The sequence below is a fragment of the Leuciscus leuciscus genome, assembly GCF_965113295.1.
Source record: "Leuciscus leuciscus genome assembly, chromosome: 15".
In the NCBI taxonomy this organism is placed as follows: Eukaryota; Metazoa; Chordata; class Actinopteri; order Cypriniformes; family Leuciscidae; genus Leuciscus; species Leuciscus leuciscus.
In genome coordinates this window covers 7904138-7921244 of record NC_138739.1, presented here as the reverse complement: position 1 = coordinate 7921244, position 17107 = coordinate 7904138, and the positions used below count along the sequence as shown (strand labels likewise).

At 43.8% G+C, this 17107-nt stretch overlaps 1 protein-coding gene and 2 long non-coding RNA genes across 3 annotated transcripts in view; 2 read left to right on the top strand and 1 right to left on the bottom strand.

Moving 5' to 3' along the window:
* Positions 1-17107, bottom strand: part of LOC309476005 (uncharacterized protein) — a 220006-nt gene that overhangs the window by 179377 nt on the left and 23522 nt on the right. Inside the window, exon 4 of the mRNA XM_082139079.1 lies at positions 15285-15578. Coding sequence (XP_081995205.1) covers positions 15285-15578 — 294 coding nt within the window. The remainder of the gene's footprint in view (positions 1-15284; positions 15579-17107) is intronic.
* The window catches only part of LOC309476456, a 59518-nt gene that overhangs the window by 41165 nt on the left and 1246 nt on the right, over positions 1-17107 (top strand). The window contains exon 2 of the long non-coding RNA XR_014198168.1: positions 462-951. This is a non-coding gene — a long non-coding RNA (uncharacterized lncRNA). The remainder of the gene's footprint in view (positions 1-461; positions 952-17107) is intronic.
* On the top strand, positions 11023-13814 carry LOC309476528. Its single transcript, XR_014198240.1, has 2 exons — positions 11023-12453; positions 13703-13814. It is a non-coding gene; the product is annotated as an uncharacterized lncRNA (long non-coding RNA).

Sequence of the window (17107 nt, the reverse complement as noted above, 5' to 3'; positions counted from 1 at the left end):
TAATTCACACTCTGAACATTGTCAGTTTGTCACTTTGAGCTCCAGTAGGCCTCAACTTCCTGTAAGTCACTGACATCATTTTCAACTGAAATAAACTGACCAATAATGTGTTAAAAACATCTTAAAGCAACAGTTTGATCTTGTCATGAGATCCTGTGAGTGTTTGGCTCTGCTCTCTCCTGTAACTCTCTTCAGGACATTTGTTGTTCATTTCTGATCAAATGTCTCGATTGTTTCTCCTCTCAGACTGATTTCAGAGTTTCTCTAATGGTTTTATGGAGCAGGAACAGATCGCCTGCTATAACTGTGTGTATGAAAGTGTCCTCTGATATCTTCATATGATTAATATTCAAATAAATATGCTCAATTAATACAAACACACCAGGATGTTGAATATCTGTGTCAGGAACAGGAAATACTGCTGTAATCATATCAAATATTCATAGAATAGAATAGAATAGAATAGAATAGAATAGAATAGAATAGAATAGAATGTTCTAGAAAGGATACGAGAGATGAACATCAAACATCTTAATGTTCAAACTACAATCTTCAGTCTCACACTGACGTTATACAGCACTGATGGAGCTTCAGATCTCTATAGGAAGACATTAAAAATCAATAATCCTGTTCTCTCTTCTGGATCTGATGTCATAAACCAGTATAATGACAGTAGCCACGCCCACCAGACCAGAGAGGACCAATCGGATCACAGCTTCAGTAGGACCACAACAGTGGACAGAGTCTGAGGAATAAACACATCAAACTGAGATCAGATCAGTCAATAAACGGTTTGTAAAGTCATTCTGTGAGTGTTTAGTGTGATTTTAGATATATATTTTTAAAAGTTACACTTCCTGAGAGGCCAATATCGGAATAATTAATGAAAATAAATAATCTCAGATTTTCTCATTTCAACATATCAAATACTTTTATTAATTTAAATGTGAAGTGAATAATATTCTGCAGCAGTAAACACAAACAAAAGATGATAAATGAAAAGAGAAATAGATAAACAGGTTTTTATATGAACCAATAACTAAGCAAAAATAGACAAACTTTTACTTCACATAAGAGTGATGTCACACTCAAACTAATGCTGTTGGGTATTTGAGCTTCATATTTATGTTATATTATTTTATTTAATAATCACTAATAACTGAGTTTAGAGCTGAACTCAAACGTGATCTTTCAGTAAAATCACAGTTAAATAATTTCTCTATGAGACTAACTGTGAATGTTAATCTTCTCTGACTAATTTCACCAGTTATAAAATGCCACAATGATTGTGGGAAACGGGAAGACTCCTCTAGTGGTCATCAAGAGCACTTCATTATTTAATGTGACTTTTTTATTTTTGAAAATAATTTATAGGAAAAATGACTCATGACTCATTGATTACTCTGTGAGGAAACAAACAAATATACAGAGTTTCTTGTATTTTATAAACATTAATTTCTTAAATCTAACCATGACAGAAAGTTTATAAACAATAAAATGTTTTTTAGTTTTTTTGAAAAAATTTGATAAAAAAGTGTACAGAGTAAACAAATTACAATTTAATAGTAAATGAAAAAATATATTTCTGAAAAAGAATAATGATCTTAACAATAATGTACATTTACCAATGATGGTTTAAATAATGTAAAGCTGTATATGTTGCTCTCTGCTGAAAATATATATATATATAAAGTTAGTATTCCTCCAGGAGGCGCTCGACATAATAAATGTAATAAAACATGCATGGGCTGTGTCCGAAATCACCACTAGACCCTTAAATAGGCCATAATTTGAGGAACAGCCATTTGTAGTGGTGTCCGACACCATAGCGGACGTTACTGAGTGCACTCATTCAATCCCACAATGCACTGCAATAACGAGTGTACGGCTGCGTCCGAAAGCTGATAAATGCTGCCGGACTCATTCCAAGGTCGGAAGACATCAAGGCACGTCCGAATGCAATGTTAGCTCACTTGATGTATCCTTCTCTGCCTTTAATATCCCACAATCCTGTGCTTTCCATTCTGTGACAGTTGAGCTAGAAAAATAAAGATGTGTAAATGTACATTTTTGATCAACGATTTCCACTTATGATTTCATTTCTAGTGAGAAATTTCTGTTGTAGTCATTGAATATTCTCTCAGTTTTCACTAAAGCTCGCTCTATTCTGTTGTAGATCATTAAACTGTTACACTGCCTCAGAAGAGTGTCTGAAATCAGTTTTTGAGACGTACCTTCGTACACAAACGCTGCCTTCAGAGTCATTACCTGCAGCCGGCCCCTATCTTCACACAGATCTTCAACAGATCACTAGAGCTGTATGAAGTTTCTTCCTGCTTCAAACGCTCCACCATCATCCCCGTCCCAAAGAAACCCCAAATCACTGGACTGAATGACTACTGACCTGTTACCTTAACATCTGTGGTCATGAAGTCATTTGAAAGACTGGTGCTGGCACACCTGGAGGACCTCACTGGACCCTTGCTGGACAGTTTGCTTTTCGAGCAATCAGGTCTGTGGATGATGCAGTCAACTTGGGAATGCATTATATCCTGCAACATCTGGACAAACTAGGGACTTATGTGAGGATCCTGTATGTGGACTTCAGCTCGGCCTTCAACACCATCATACCAAACATCCTCCTGTCCAAATGAACCCAGCTCCCTGTGCCCGCCTCCATCTGTCAGTGGATCACCAGCTCCCTGTGCCCGCCTCCATCTGTCAGTGGATCACCAGCTCCCTGTGCCCGCCTCCATCTGTCAGTGGATCACCAGCTCCCTGTGCCCGCCTTCATCTGTCAGTGGATCACCAGCTCCCTGTGCCCGCCTCCATCTGTCAGTGGATCACCAGCTCCCTGTGCTCGCCTCCATCTGTCAGTGGATCACCAGCTCCCTGTGCCCGCCTCCATCTGTCAGTGGATCACCAGCTCCCTGTGCCCGCCTCCATCTGTCAGTGGATCACCAGCTCCCTGTGCCCGCCTCCATCTGTCAGTGGATCACCAGCTCCCTGTGCCCGCCTCCATCTGTCAGTGGATCACACAGTGGTCTCGCATAGCCAGACCTTCAGACTGACGGCAGAAGGTCTGGACTCTATCGCAGCATTTCTTGGCCAAGGACCGCCCAAGAGGACGTTTGACTGACATGTAACACAAGCAATCACAGTTTGTTTTGAACCGCGTCATATTTAGGGGCGTGACAATATAATGTTGATGTCCCTACAATAACAGACCGGCGTGCATCTAATAAATTATTCATTCAAGAACCTTGTGCAAGTTTACTGCATCAATGGAGCCGCGAACTTCACATACTTTTGAAAATACAGCGTTTAGTTGATCGTGGTAAGCGCTCATTGTCTCAGTTGTAAAAACAACGGCTTTCTTCTTCCACGAGGGGTTTTGGCGTCATGACATTTGTTTCCCGGCGGACCGAAAATAAACGCGACACTCGCGTCCCCCGGAAATCCGATAAAATTCAACCAATCAGATGACGACTTCGACATTCCTGAAGTGTTTCCAGTTAAGTGTACCATATGCATCAGACGTTTAGCCAACGTTCCGTGGGCGTGACGTCTGAGGCTGAGACTAGTGGATCACCAGCTCCCTGTGCTCGCCTCCATCTGTCAGTGGATCACCAGCTCCCTGTGCCCGCCTCCATCTGTCAGTGGATCACCAGCTCCCTGTGCCCGCCTCCATCTGTCAGTGGATCACCAGCTCCCTGTGCCCGCCTCCATCTGTCAGTGGATCACCAGCTCCCTGTGCCCGCCTCCATCTGTCAGTGGATCACCAGCTCCCTGTGCCCGCCTTCATCTGTCAGTGGATCACCAGCTCCCTGTGCCCGCCTTCATCTGTCAGTGGATCACTAGCTCCCTGTGCCCGCCTCCATCTGTCAGTGGATCACCAGCTCCCTGTGCCCGCCTCCATCTGTCAGTGGATCACCAGCTCCCTGTGCCCGCCTTCATCTGTCAGTGGATCACCAGCTCCCTGTGCCCGCCTCCATCTGTCAGTGGATCACCAGCTCCCTGTGCCCGCCTCCATCTGTCAGTGGATCACCAGCTCCCTGTGCCCGCCTCCATCTGTCAGTGGATCACCAGCTCCCTGTGCCCGCCTCCATCTGTCAGTGGATCACCAGCTCCCTGTGCCCGCCTTCATCTGTCAGTGGATCACCAGCTCCCTGTGCCCGCCTTCATCTGTCAGTGGATCACTAGCTCCCTGTGCCCGCCTCCATCTGTCAGTGGATCACCAGCTCCCTGTGCCCGCCTCCATCTGTCAGTGGATCACCAGCTCCCTGTGCCCGCCTTCATCTGTCAGTGGATCACCAGCTCCCTGTGCCCGCCTCCATCTGTCAGTGGATCACCAGCTCCCTGTGCCCGCCTCCATCTGTCAGTGGATCACCAGCTCCCTGTGCCCGCCTTCATCTGTCAGTGGATCACCAGCTCCCTGTGCCCGCCTTCATCTGTCAGTGGATCACCAGCTCCCTGTGCCCGCCTCCATCTGTCAGTGGATCACCAGCTCCCTGTGCTCGCCTCCATCTGTCAGTGGATCACCAGCTCCCTGTGCCCGCCTCCATCTGTCAGTGGATCACCAGCTCCCTGTGCCCGCCTCCATCTGTCAGTGGATCACCAGCTCCCTGTGCCCGCCTCCATCTGTCAATGGATCACCAGCTCCCTGTGCTCGCCTCCATCTGTCAGTGGATCACCAGCTCCCTGTGCCCGCCTCCATCTGTCAGTGGATCACCAGCTCCCTGTGCCCGCCTTCATCTGTCAGTGAATGCGAGCGGCAGATGAGAAAAAGCAAGTCAGAGAACGCAGCTGTGCGGAGTAATCTCCAGAAGTTTCCCGCATTTAAGCTAAAGAGTCAGAGTGAAAAGAGACCAGATAAAATAAAGTTGAATATTTGAATGAAACGTTGATAAGCTGTCATCGGAGTGAGAAGAGGACGAGTCAAAGAAATAGTGACTGATGCAGACCAACGCAACTTTAAAGTGCTGCATATTAACTTCCCTGCTTGAATATAGACTATTTTCTTGCCTTGGTGAGTCCTAGTTCAAATATAAACTTGATAATATACAAGAAAAAAATGTTGCAGATTTTTCAGCGAACTTATATGAGGTTGAAATTAACTTGATATTAGTATGTGCGTGCATAACGATCTAGCCAGCTAGTCTGCACGCGGGCTAAAGCTAACGTTAGTCAAATGTGAAAAGCTAGCGGGTCAATAAAATATGACGCCGATTCATGTTTAACTGTCAACGTGTTTAATAAGTTGAAATATTGAGTTAATTTGTGCTTTACTGTACATGTGAATTGTTTATGAGACTGAATTGAGTATTAATTATTGGTTCTGCCTTGTGTTTTTACAAGGCTGGGTTTTTTTGTGAGAGATTGTGATTCACCATCAGAAGTTTTCCTGTTCCATATCGGACACACGAGACGCAATAAGCGTATAAACACGGCGAGCCACCCACGGATTCGATTCACTTGTTGAACTGTGCTCATCAGATCTGGTAGGAGAATTCCTTTCCTTTTGTTTCGTTGCTCTTGGACAAAAAGGGCCTGGACTCATTGCGAACTGTTTTTTCTTTCTTTTTTTTTCCTCCGAATCTTCAACTAAAGACATTTAACTTTGAACTGAAAACGCCTCGGTTACGACTGTAACCTCGGTTCCCTGAAGAGGGAACGAGCGTTGCGTCGAGAAATGACGCTGTGGGAACGCTTTGCGTGATGACGTCTTGAAGCACATGTAAAATCAGTCCAATGGTGTGGCGGAACGTCAGAGGCGGGTGACGTCACGTACCAGGAAGCTATAAAAGCCGGCCCGAAACAGAAAACGAAAGCTTCGTAAAAGTCTGAAGTCGAGCTGACAGGCATGAAGGAGATATGGCAGGGCGACGCAACGCTCGTTCCCTCTTCAGGGAACCGAGGTTACAGTCGTAACCGAGGCGTTCCCTTTCAAGGGAACTCCCGTTGCGTCGAGAAATGACGCTGTGGGAACGTCTATACCAACGCCTCCATAGCTACAAATGTCTGTCCTGTGTGAAATCCGTAGAGCAGCACTAGGAAGACAAAACATGAGACCCTGGAGCAGAGTCTAGATCCAGAGAGTAAAACCTGACGAAAGTGTGCGGTGAGGACCAGCCTGCCGCATCACAGACGTCCTGTAAAGAAACTCCTGAAATAAGGGCCTTAGAGGCCGCCATACTCCTCGTCGAGTGCGACCGGACAGCCAAAGGAGAAGGCTGCCCAGCCGCCTCATAAGCAAGTGAGATAGCCTCGACCACCCACTTGCTCATCCTTTGCTTAGACACCGGGCCCCCTTTGTTAGGGGACCCAAAGCACACAAATAATTGATCACTTTTACGCCACAGGGCAGCTCTGTGGACGTAAGCGTCTAACGCCCGCACAGGGCAAAGCAAATTATTAGCCTCCTGGTCAGCATTTTGAAAGGGAGGAGGACAGAAGGCCTGCAGAACAATAGGTCTAGCCACATTAGTGGGGACCTTGGGGATATAACCCGGTCTCGGATGAAGGAACGCTTTAACCATACCCGGAGCAAACTCTAAGCATGACGGAACCACCGACAATGCTTGAAGATCCCCTATTCTCTTAAGAGAAGAAATAGCCAGAAGGAAAAGAGCTTTCAGAGTAAGAAACTTCTCAGGAACCTCCTCAATGGGCTCAAAGGGGGCCTGGGATAAGCCTTGTAGCACAAAGGACAAATCCCAAGGTGGCACCCTAGAGCGAACTGCAGGCCTCAGCCTCCAAGTGCCACGAAGGAAACGAGATACCAGAGGGTCTTTCCCCACAGACATTCCACCCAAAGGAATGTGGTAAGCACCTATGGCCGCCACATAAACCTTTAAAGTGGACGGGGTCAGACCTGCAGTGAACCGGTCCTGCAGGAACTCCAGCACTGTACCAATTGGGCAGTGGACTGGGTCCAACCGACGGTCACTACACCAGGAAGTGAAAACTCTCCACTTCAGGGCATAAAGTTTCCTCGTGGAGGGAGCTCTGGACTGTAGAATGGTCTCAACAACCTCGGTTGAGAGACCTGACTCTATGAGCTGGGCCCCCTCAGAGGCCAAGCCCACAGGTTCCACAGTTCTGGCCGAGGGTGAAATATCGAGCCCTCTGCCTGGGACAGAAGGTCCCTCCTGACGGGTAACTCCAGAGGATGCCCGTCGAGGAGGGACACAAGATCGGGAAACCATACTCTGCCCGGCCAGCGCGGGGCTATAAGAAGTAGATGGACCCGGTCCCTGCGAACTCTTTCCAGAACTCCCGGGAGCAGAGCAACTGGGGGAAAGGCGTACAGACGTAGCCTCGGCCACGTCTGTACCATAGCATCCAGTCCCAGAGGAGCTGGATGCGTGAGGGAGAACCAAAGTGGACAGTGAGACGTCTCTCGAGACGCAAACAGATCCACTTGTGCTTGGCCAAACTCCCTCCATATCAGCTCCACCACCTCGGGGTGGAGCCTCCATTCCCCGGGCCTCGGCCCCTGCCTCGACAGAGTGTCTGCTCCTATATTCTGTACCCCGGGGATGTAAGCTGCCCTGAGTGACAGTAACTTCCCCTGGGACCACAAGAGGATATGGCGTGCCAAGTTGGATAACGGGCGCGAGCGCAAACCCTCTTGGTGGTTGATATAGGCGACTACCGATGTGTTGTCCGTATGTACTAGCACATGGTGCCCCCTGAGATCTGTGATAAAGCTCCTCAGAGCCCGGAAGACAGCTAACATCTCTAGGCGATTGATATGCCAGGAACGATGATGGTCTTCCCACAGACCTTGAGCCGAGCGACCCTCCAGGATCGCTCCCCAGCCCGTGAGGGAAGCATCCGTCGTTAGCAATTTGCGACGACAAGGAGCTCCCAACACTGGGCCCTGGGACAGGAACCAAGGCTTCTTCCACATAACCAAGGCACGTAGGCATCGCCGCGTGACCTTGATTGTGCGAAATGGGTTGCCCCTCGGGGAAAACCCCCTGGTCCTGAGCCACCACTGCAGGGGCCTCATGTGTAGCAGTCCAAAAGGTATCACGTTGGAAGCTGCTGCCATGAGACCCAACAGTCTCTGGAACTGTTTGACAGTGAGTAGCTGACCTAGCTTTACACTTTTCACAGCTGCAAGGATGGAATCTATCCGTGGCGGTGACAGGCGCGCCTGCATCGACACAGAATCCCAAACCACGCCTAGAAAAGTGGTCCTCTGTAGTGGAGAAAGCACACTCTTCTTGGCGTTCAGCCGTAACCCCAACTCTTTCATGTGGGCGAGAACAACATCTCGATGTTGAACCGCCATCTGATGCGAATGAGCTAAAATCAACCAATCGTCGATGTAGTTCATAATGCGAATACCCTGGAGGCGCAGTGGCGCCAGAGCTGCATCCATGCATTTGGTGAAAGTGCGGGGTGATAAAGCTAGGCCGAATGGAAGAACTCGATATTGGTATGCTTTGCCCCCGAAAGCAAACCTCAGGAACTTCCAATGACACGGACGGATGGATATATGGAAATATGCGTCCTTGAGGTCTATCGTGACAAACCAGTCCTCGGACCTGATCTGTGGCACGATCTGCCTCAATGTTAACATTTTGAACTTGAGCTGCATGACTGACTCGTTCAGAACTCGAAGATCTAAAATGGGACGCAATCCCCCGTCCTTTTTTGGAACTATGAAGTACCGGCTGTAAAACCCGGTTTCCCTGCTGGAGGGAGGTACATATTCTATGGCCCCTTTCTCTAACAGAGTGTTTACTTCCTGTTCCATAACCAGAACCTGCTCGGGGCCCACCACTGTGGGCAGGACCCCCATAAACCGAGGTGGGCGTTTCTTGAATTGTATCTGATACCCTTTTTCCACGGTCTGCAGGACCCAACGAGAAACATTTGACAGTAGCTTCCACGCTGTCAAAGATTCTACTAGAGGTACCAGCCTCTCGAGACTGGTTTCTGGATTTTGTTGCTGTTGAGTAGCCTGTTCGACGCCCTGTAACGGCGAACCGGCAGGGAACGACCGAACAGACTGCTCTAGCACCCTCCTCAGAGGGGGCGGGCATCCCGAGGCCACTACGTTTCCGGGTGGACCTTGAGATATGTGCTCGCCGGAGACCGCTGCGCCCTGTAACACCGGAGGCGGCAGGGTTGGCAGAACGGTCCCCTGAGGGTACCGAAGAGAGACGGGCACCGTAAAATGAGGTGTTAACCGCTCTGCTTCGGGGGGGACTACCCTCATTTGTCCTGGGTCCTCGGACGTCAGGACTTTTTCCCAGCAGCCTTCTTGGCGGTAAGAACGGTCCGCAGATCCGTTCTACCCCTCGAAGACTGCTGGGTTTGAGCGCGCCCTCCGTGTCCCCGAGGTTTTTGTGGGGGAGCACGGGAGGAAACGCTCTGTTTCTGAGTGGCACGGTGCTCAGCGCTCTTTTTAGAGGAGTGAGGCTGCTCCCGCTCAGCAGCCTCATAGAAAGAACGGCGGGGGAGAAGTCTTTGGAGAGCAGCTGCTTGTTTGGCAGCTTCCTGTGATTTTGCTACTGCACTATTAACTGCATCGCCAAATAGACCAACCGTGGAGACCGGAGCATCTAAGAGAACATTTTTTTCTTTATCTTTAATGTCGCTCAGATTGAGCCACAGATGCCTCTCAGTGGCCACCAGGGCTGCCATAGACCGCCCAATTGATCTGGCGGTCTCCTTGGTGGCCCTGAGAGACAAATCTGTGGCTCTGCGTAGTTCAGCCACAGTGTCGGGACCAATACCCCCGCCCTCCTCTAAATCACCCAGCAGTTCAGCCTGATAGGCTTGCATAATAGACATCGTATGCAGACACGCTGCTGCCTGACCAGCGGCTGCATACGATTTATGAACCAGGGAAGATGTTATTTTTACTGGCTTAGATGGAAGTGTAGGAGTCTTCAGGGAAGATGCCGTTGCTGGAGAGAGATAGCTCGCAAGCGTCTCTTCCACCTTCGGCATCTCCCCATAACCATGCTCTTTATATTTATAAATGGAAGAGTAGTGGGATGTGTGTGGTGAAAATACTCTGTACGACACTGGTTTTTCCCACGATCTCGACACCTCGGTGTGGAGATCGGGGAAAAACGGAAGACTCCTGCGCTGGGGCTGCGCACGAGATGGCAGGAAGCGTTCGTCAAGCTTGCTTTTTGAGCGAACGTCCTGCCTATCCTCTGGCCACTCAATGGAAAGTCTGTCAACTGCTCTAGTAATAACATCGAGCAGTTCCTCAAACGCGTGAGACTGAGGTGGCGAATCCTCAGACTCAGCTTCAACACTCACAACATCCAACTCCTCAGAGCTGGACAATTGCAGCATTGGTGCCTCTATCAGGGGGGAAGAAACCGCAACGCGTGCTTCCGCACCCTGATGAGAGGCACTGGATCTGTCAGATTGATGCTGAGATAAGGCAGAGCCCGTCTCAACATCCACTGACAGATCCATTTGCGAACCCCAGGTCTGAGATCGCCGCCGAGCCTCAGCCGCGGCGGGACCCGAGCCCTGGGGAACGTGGTCGGGATTGAACCGAGCCAAACGGGATCGGAGCGTACGCAATGGAAGCGCACAGCAATGCTCACAGTCACCACCCTCGAGTGCTGACTGGGCATGCTCCTCTCCCAAACAAACAACACAAAGAGTGTGTGTGTCACCTCCCGTTAAATAACGCGGGCAGGGATGGACACACACTCGATACTGCTGCTTGCTCGCCATAACTGAATCAATATATATATATAGAGACAGACAACACCAAATAACAAGGACAGATTTCAACACAGAGCGCAACTGAAGACTCAGAAAGCTTTCGTTTTCTGTTTCGGGCCGGCTTTTATAGCTTCCTGGTACGTGACGTCACCCGCCTCTGACGTTCCGCCACACCATTGGACTGATTTTACATGTGCTTCAAGACGTCATCACGCAAAGCGTTCCCACAGCGTCATTTCTCGACGCAACGGGAGTTCCCTTGAAAGGGAACCAACATTTTCTTGAACTGAGTCAATTTATTCTGTTCGTCTGAGTCGATTCCACCAATTGAATCTTGAGCATTTGATTCACAACCTGAAAAGAATACTACAGTTTTGAGGGAAAAGGTGTTTATTTGAATTTGAAAAGTGAAATTGAGAATTCATTCTGTACATTGATTGAATCAAATTGACTGTTTATACGAATTCTGAGTATTCAAGTGAATGCATTATTTTGTTTGAGAATATTGCTTACTGTTTCCTTGAAGTATTGCATTTTTCCAATTGTTTTATTTTTATTTTATTTTATTGTACAAAGGGAATAATCTGATTTACATTGAGTCGAGCTGTTAAGGTTGCTCATTCAAGTACTTACAAAAGAGTGTGGAGAACAAATATTGTCACTTATTGACCATTGCTAATTAGTTGATTACATTGTGATTTGCATATTTCAAACAACAAAAAGAAAAAAGATAATTTTACTTTAATATAAACCCTCAGTTGAATCATAAAAAAGACTCCGTTGATAATTCACCACCACTGTGCTGCCTTCCTCTCTCCAGTAGTCGCACCTATCTTCTGATCCTTTGGCCCATAGTGAAATACTTACCCGTGTGACGCGCCCCACGCTACATAATGCATGAAAAAAAAAAAAAAAAAAACATTGATTAAATTTAAACAACATCAAAAACATTGACACAACACACAATTCAAAAAAACACAAATCAATATTATACCTATTCAATGAATTACCTCCTTATATGACTCAAGTAACAGGTCAAAATACATCCACCTGATAATGTATACATCAGATAATTTGCAGTGTAACTTATTTTCCAAAAGAGAGAATAAAAAAATAGCAAAAAAATAAATAAAAATACATTACAGAAATGGTACAAAGTCCAGTTCTCCGTTTAAGCCTGGAAATGTAGTTGCTTTCAATGTATAAATCCAGTAAGACTCTCCCTGTAACAACCTATTAGCCCTATCTCCTCCCCTTATTGATTTCGGGATATGTTCAATGCTAACAATTTTTAATGTACTTGGACTATCATGATTCGCATCTCTATAATGTAGGGCCATGGGGTATAATGGGTTGCAGACTCTAATCGCATTTTTATGCTCTGCTAATCTGGTCTTTAGTTTTCTTGTAGTCATCCCTATATAGAAACAGCCACATGGACACTCCAGCCTATACACCACGAATGAGGTATTACAATTAATAAATGATCTTATTTTCAATTCAGAACCAGAGGTTACATCTCTAAACACACCAGTCTTCACCATATTATCACAATGATTGCAATTACCACACTTGTAATTTCCTACACTTAAGCTTAACCAGGTATTTGATTTCTTAGCTGGAAGATGGCTTCTCACAAGTTTGTCTTTGATTGTAGGTGCTTTTCGGAACGCAATGGAAGGAGATTCAGGCATGACTTCTCTTAGATAAGGATCACTCATAACTAACTCCTGATAACATGTGAGTTCAGGGTGAGCCACTAGATGGAGGTGTTGCTCCTCAGACGAGACCACAGAGACAAATCACACTAGAGATTTAAACACTTTATTGTTGGAGGAAATGGAGAATGATTCCTGTTAACTTTGAAGTTGATGTTATACTAAAATGTTTTTCATTTGATGGTGATAAAAATCTACTATATTCATAAAGTCAGATGGAATGAAAAAGCCACATTTTGAACAATTTAAAATTGATATTAAAATATATTTAGAAACAATATCCAAATGTAAAAAGTTAAAAGCAAGGAAAACTACACAGAAGTTTAATAGGTACAAGTTTTTTTTCCTGTAAAATGACTTTCTTCCTTCCCCTTGTTTATCCCTGACATGTATGGTTATATGTAGTCTTGTATGTACATTGTTTTGTTCTTATTAAAATGCATAAAATGTTTTTAAAATCACTATTTTGAGATCCTTGACGTGATAATAAACAAGAAAATTATGTGATTCTGCATGTGATCTGTAACACAAACTTAACACAGTATTGTATATTTTTCTTGCAGTAAATCTGCAGCTAGAACATGTAACAGAGTTAGTTTTATGAGTTAATACAATTTAAAAACATTTTTATATAATATTTTAGCTGTACATTTTGTCTATGCCGGAATATATCGAAAGAAAAACAAACTAATTGGTAATATTAAAAATAAATAAATAAAATGTTTTTACAGATAGGCTATAAGAAGCACCTGTGAAAAAAGTAGAAATAAAGCTGTATATGGTACACTGCTGAAATATTTAAAATATACATAAAGTTTGTATTCCTCTGAATAAATCATGAGAGACTCTTGAACCTCAGAGTGAGAAACTTTATTGATAAAGGCAAGAAAATACATATGACAAATATACAGCAGTAGTAAAGTGAGATCTGTGTCTCTTTATTATTATTTTTGTACTTGAGAGAAGTTATAAACAATAAAGTGAAATATAAAAAATAAAGTGACACTGTTAAGATCTGCCACTGAAAGAGAGCACAAACTCAAATCATCATCAGTATTTATTATGAAAAAAAACACTAGAAGAACAAAAACACACTTGAAGAACCTTTAAAGTTCAGCGTTCTGCTTTAGATTTCAATACTTCCTGAAAAAGATGAACATATCAAGGCATAAATATATCTGACATACAATAAAATATGCAAAATCAGTTTGAGAGAAATGACATCATCAATCATGTACCTGATGTGTGAATATGTGCTTGATCTCGTTCAGCTCTTCTGGATCTGATCTCATAAACCACAATAATGACAGTAGCCACGCCCACCAGAGCAGAGAGGACCAATCGGATCACAGCTTCAGTAGGACCACAACAGTGGACAGAGTCTGAGGAATAAACACATCAAACTGAGATCAGATCAGTCAATAAACACTAATATCAGCGCTGACATCAACTAATATTTCTGAATACACAGAAATATGATCAAATCTAATCAACAATCTTATATTCAGTTCCAGTTTTTATACGGTCTGTCATCTCAAACTGTAAAGTGATTAAACAATTCAATATGTAAATAGTAAATAAGAATATTTGAAGGAGAAGAAAAATGATCTTTACTCACCATAGACAGAAACTCTGAATGCTTTTGATGAGAATCTTCTTCCTGTACTCATCAGTAGTTCATAATCTCCATCATGTTCAGTTGTGGTGTTTGTGATGGTCAGAGATCCAGTTTGATTGTCCAGCTTCAGTCTGTCTCTGAATCTCCCATCAAGAACATCATCATATACAGTGATTCTGTCGGCCCGTTTATTGATTTCTGCTATTAAAGTGTTTTCATCTCCAAACCCCCACTGAACCACATCATCATCCTTCATTTCAGTAAGATCAGAGTTTAGAGAGACTGAATCTCCCTCCTTCACTGACACTGACTTCACTTCATCTGTCAAACACACAGAGAACAAACAGAAACAGGGTTTGCAAAGATTAATACTGTTAAATAGCTTTATAATGGTTTATTAAATTTGAACAGTTTAAAATTTACATTAAAAATAAACAATATAAAATAACAAAAACAAAATTGAGCTTTGAGTTGATTTCATGTTTCTTTCTTGTGAATAGTTGTGTGTGTGTGTGTGTGTGTGTGTGTGCGTGTGTGTGTGTGTGTGTGTGTGTGTGTGTGTGTGTGTGTGTGTGTGTGTGTGTGTGTGTGTGTGTGTGTGTGTGTGTGCGTGTGCGCGCGCGTGTGTGTGTGTGTGTGTGTGTGTGTGTGTGTGTGTGTGTATGTGTGTGTGTGTGTGTGTGTGTGATGACCACAGCAGGAAGCCACAGTTTCTGGGGTGGCGGAGAGGGCAAACAGTCTTTTGACCATGTGTGTGTGTGTGTGTGTGTGTGTGTGTGTGTGTGTGTGTGTGTGTGTGTGTGTGTGTGTGTGTGTGTGTGTGTGTGTGTGTGTGTGTGTGTGTGCTGTATTGGTTCCATGATGTGACAAGCCGTTTGCTACCATATAAGAAACTACGTTAGTTTAATTGTTTGTTTAATTTACCTCAAGTTTTTTGTAACATTCTCAATAACAATAAATGTTCATTGGACCGACTGGATCAACTTCTACTCCTCATCTTTACAACTGCACGCATCAAGCTATATCCAGCTCAGCACACAGTGGCAAATAGGGAACAAAGATCCGACTGGAAAAAGCTACTACAAATACTGTTAAATCACTTTATAGTGGTTTACTAATCGAATAGTTAAAATTGACATTCAAAATAAACAATATAAAATAAAATAAACAAAATCGTGTATGAATTAATTGACATTTTTTCATTAAAAAATAGGTGTAAACTTTTTTGAACTCACCAAAGACAGCGAGAATGAACCTCTTGATCTCACTGTTGATCAGTAGTTTATAATCTCCATCATGTTCAGTTGTGGTGTTTGTGATGGTCAGAGATCCAGTTTGATTGTCCAGCTTCAGTCTGTCTCTGAATCTCCCATCAAGAACATCATCATATACAGTGATTCTGTCGGCCTGTTTATTGATTTCAGCTATTAAAGTGCCTTTAAACCTCCACTCAATCACATCATCATCCTTCATTTCAGTAAGACGAGAGTTTAGAGAGACTGAATCTCCCTCCTTCACTGACTCTGGGACTGAATCACCACACACACACACACACACACACACACACACACACACACACACACACACACACACACACACACACACACACAGTTCATCACAGATTTAGACGGTCACTTGATGGTTTATAAAAGTAAATAGTTTGAAATTTAAATTTGAAATGAATTTCATCATTAAACACCAGAAGCAAAACGGAGTTTGAAATAATAATTGTATATTTGTGCTGATTAAAATATAAAACAAGTGAAACAAATATTTAACTCACCAAAGACATAGAGCCTGAATATCTCTCTGCTCTCACTGTTGATCAGTAGTATATAATATCCTTCATGTTCAGTTGTGGTGTTTGTGATGGTCAGAGATCCAGTTTGATTGTCCAGCTTCAGTCTGTCTCTGAATCTCCCATCAAGAACATCATCATATACAGTGATTCTGTCGACCAGTTTATTGATTTCTGCTATTACAGTGTTTTCATATCCAAACCTCCACTGAATCACATCATCATCCTTCATTTCAGTAAGAGGAGAGTTTAGAGAGACTGAATCTCCCTCAATCACATCTTCACTAAACACTCCTGAAGAACAGAGTTTTTCACAGATTAAAGCTTTAAAATCACTTGATGTTGGTTTGATGAAGCTTCACTAAAATACTTTTATTCATTTAAATGTGAAATTAATAATATTCTGCATCAGTTCAAAGACAAAAGATGAGGAATGAAAAGATAAATAGATTTATATATGGAACAATGACAAAAAAATACACTTTTACTGTAATGTTTAATGTCACACTAAAACTAATGCTGTTGAGTATCTGAGCTTCATATTTATATTATTTTATTTTATTTAATCAATCCATAATAACTGAGTTTAGAGCTGAATTCAAACATTATCTGTTCAATTATTTCTATATGAGAATAACAGTGAATGTTGATCCTCTCTGACTAATTTAACCAGTAATTTATCACATCAGAACAGAAACAACTGAAGTCATAAAAACACATTTAAACTCACCATCCAGACGCCAGAAACACAAGCAGAGCAAAACAGGGAGAAACATCTTCATCGGCTTCAGTCCACAAATATGAAAAGACAAACTCTTCAAAACTGGTTCAGTAATAAACTGACAGACGCGCTGATGTGAAGCTGCTCTGTAGTAAAGTGAAGTGAAACTCCACCGTCAGCTAAAATAACTGCACATCTTTAAGTGTTAATGTGTGACTGTCTAACTCTTTCTTAGCTGATTAATTCACACTCTGAACATTGTCAGTTTGACACTTTGAGCTCCAGTAGGCCTCAACTTCCTGTAAGTCAATGGTGACACTTTCAACTGAAATAAACTGACCAATAACGTGTTAAAAACATCTTAAAGCAACAGTTTGATCTTGTCATGAGATCCTGTGAGTGTTTGGCTCTGCTCTCTCCTGTAACTCTCTTCAGGACGTTTGTTGTTCATTTCTGATCAAATGTCTCGATTGTTTCTCCTCTCAGACTGATTTCAGAGTTTCTCTAATGGTTTTATGGAGCAGGAACAGATCGCCTGC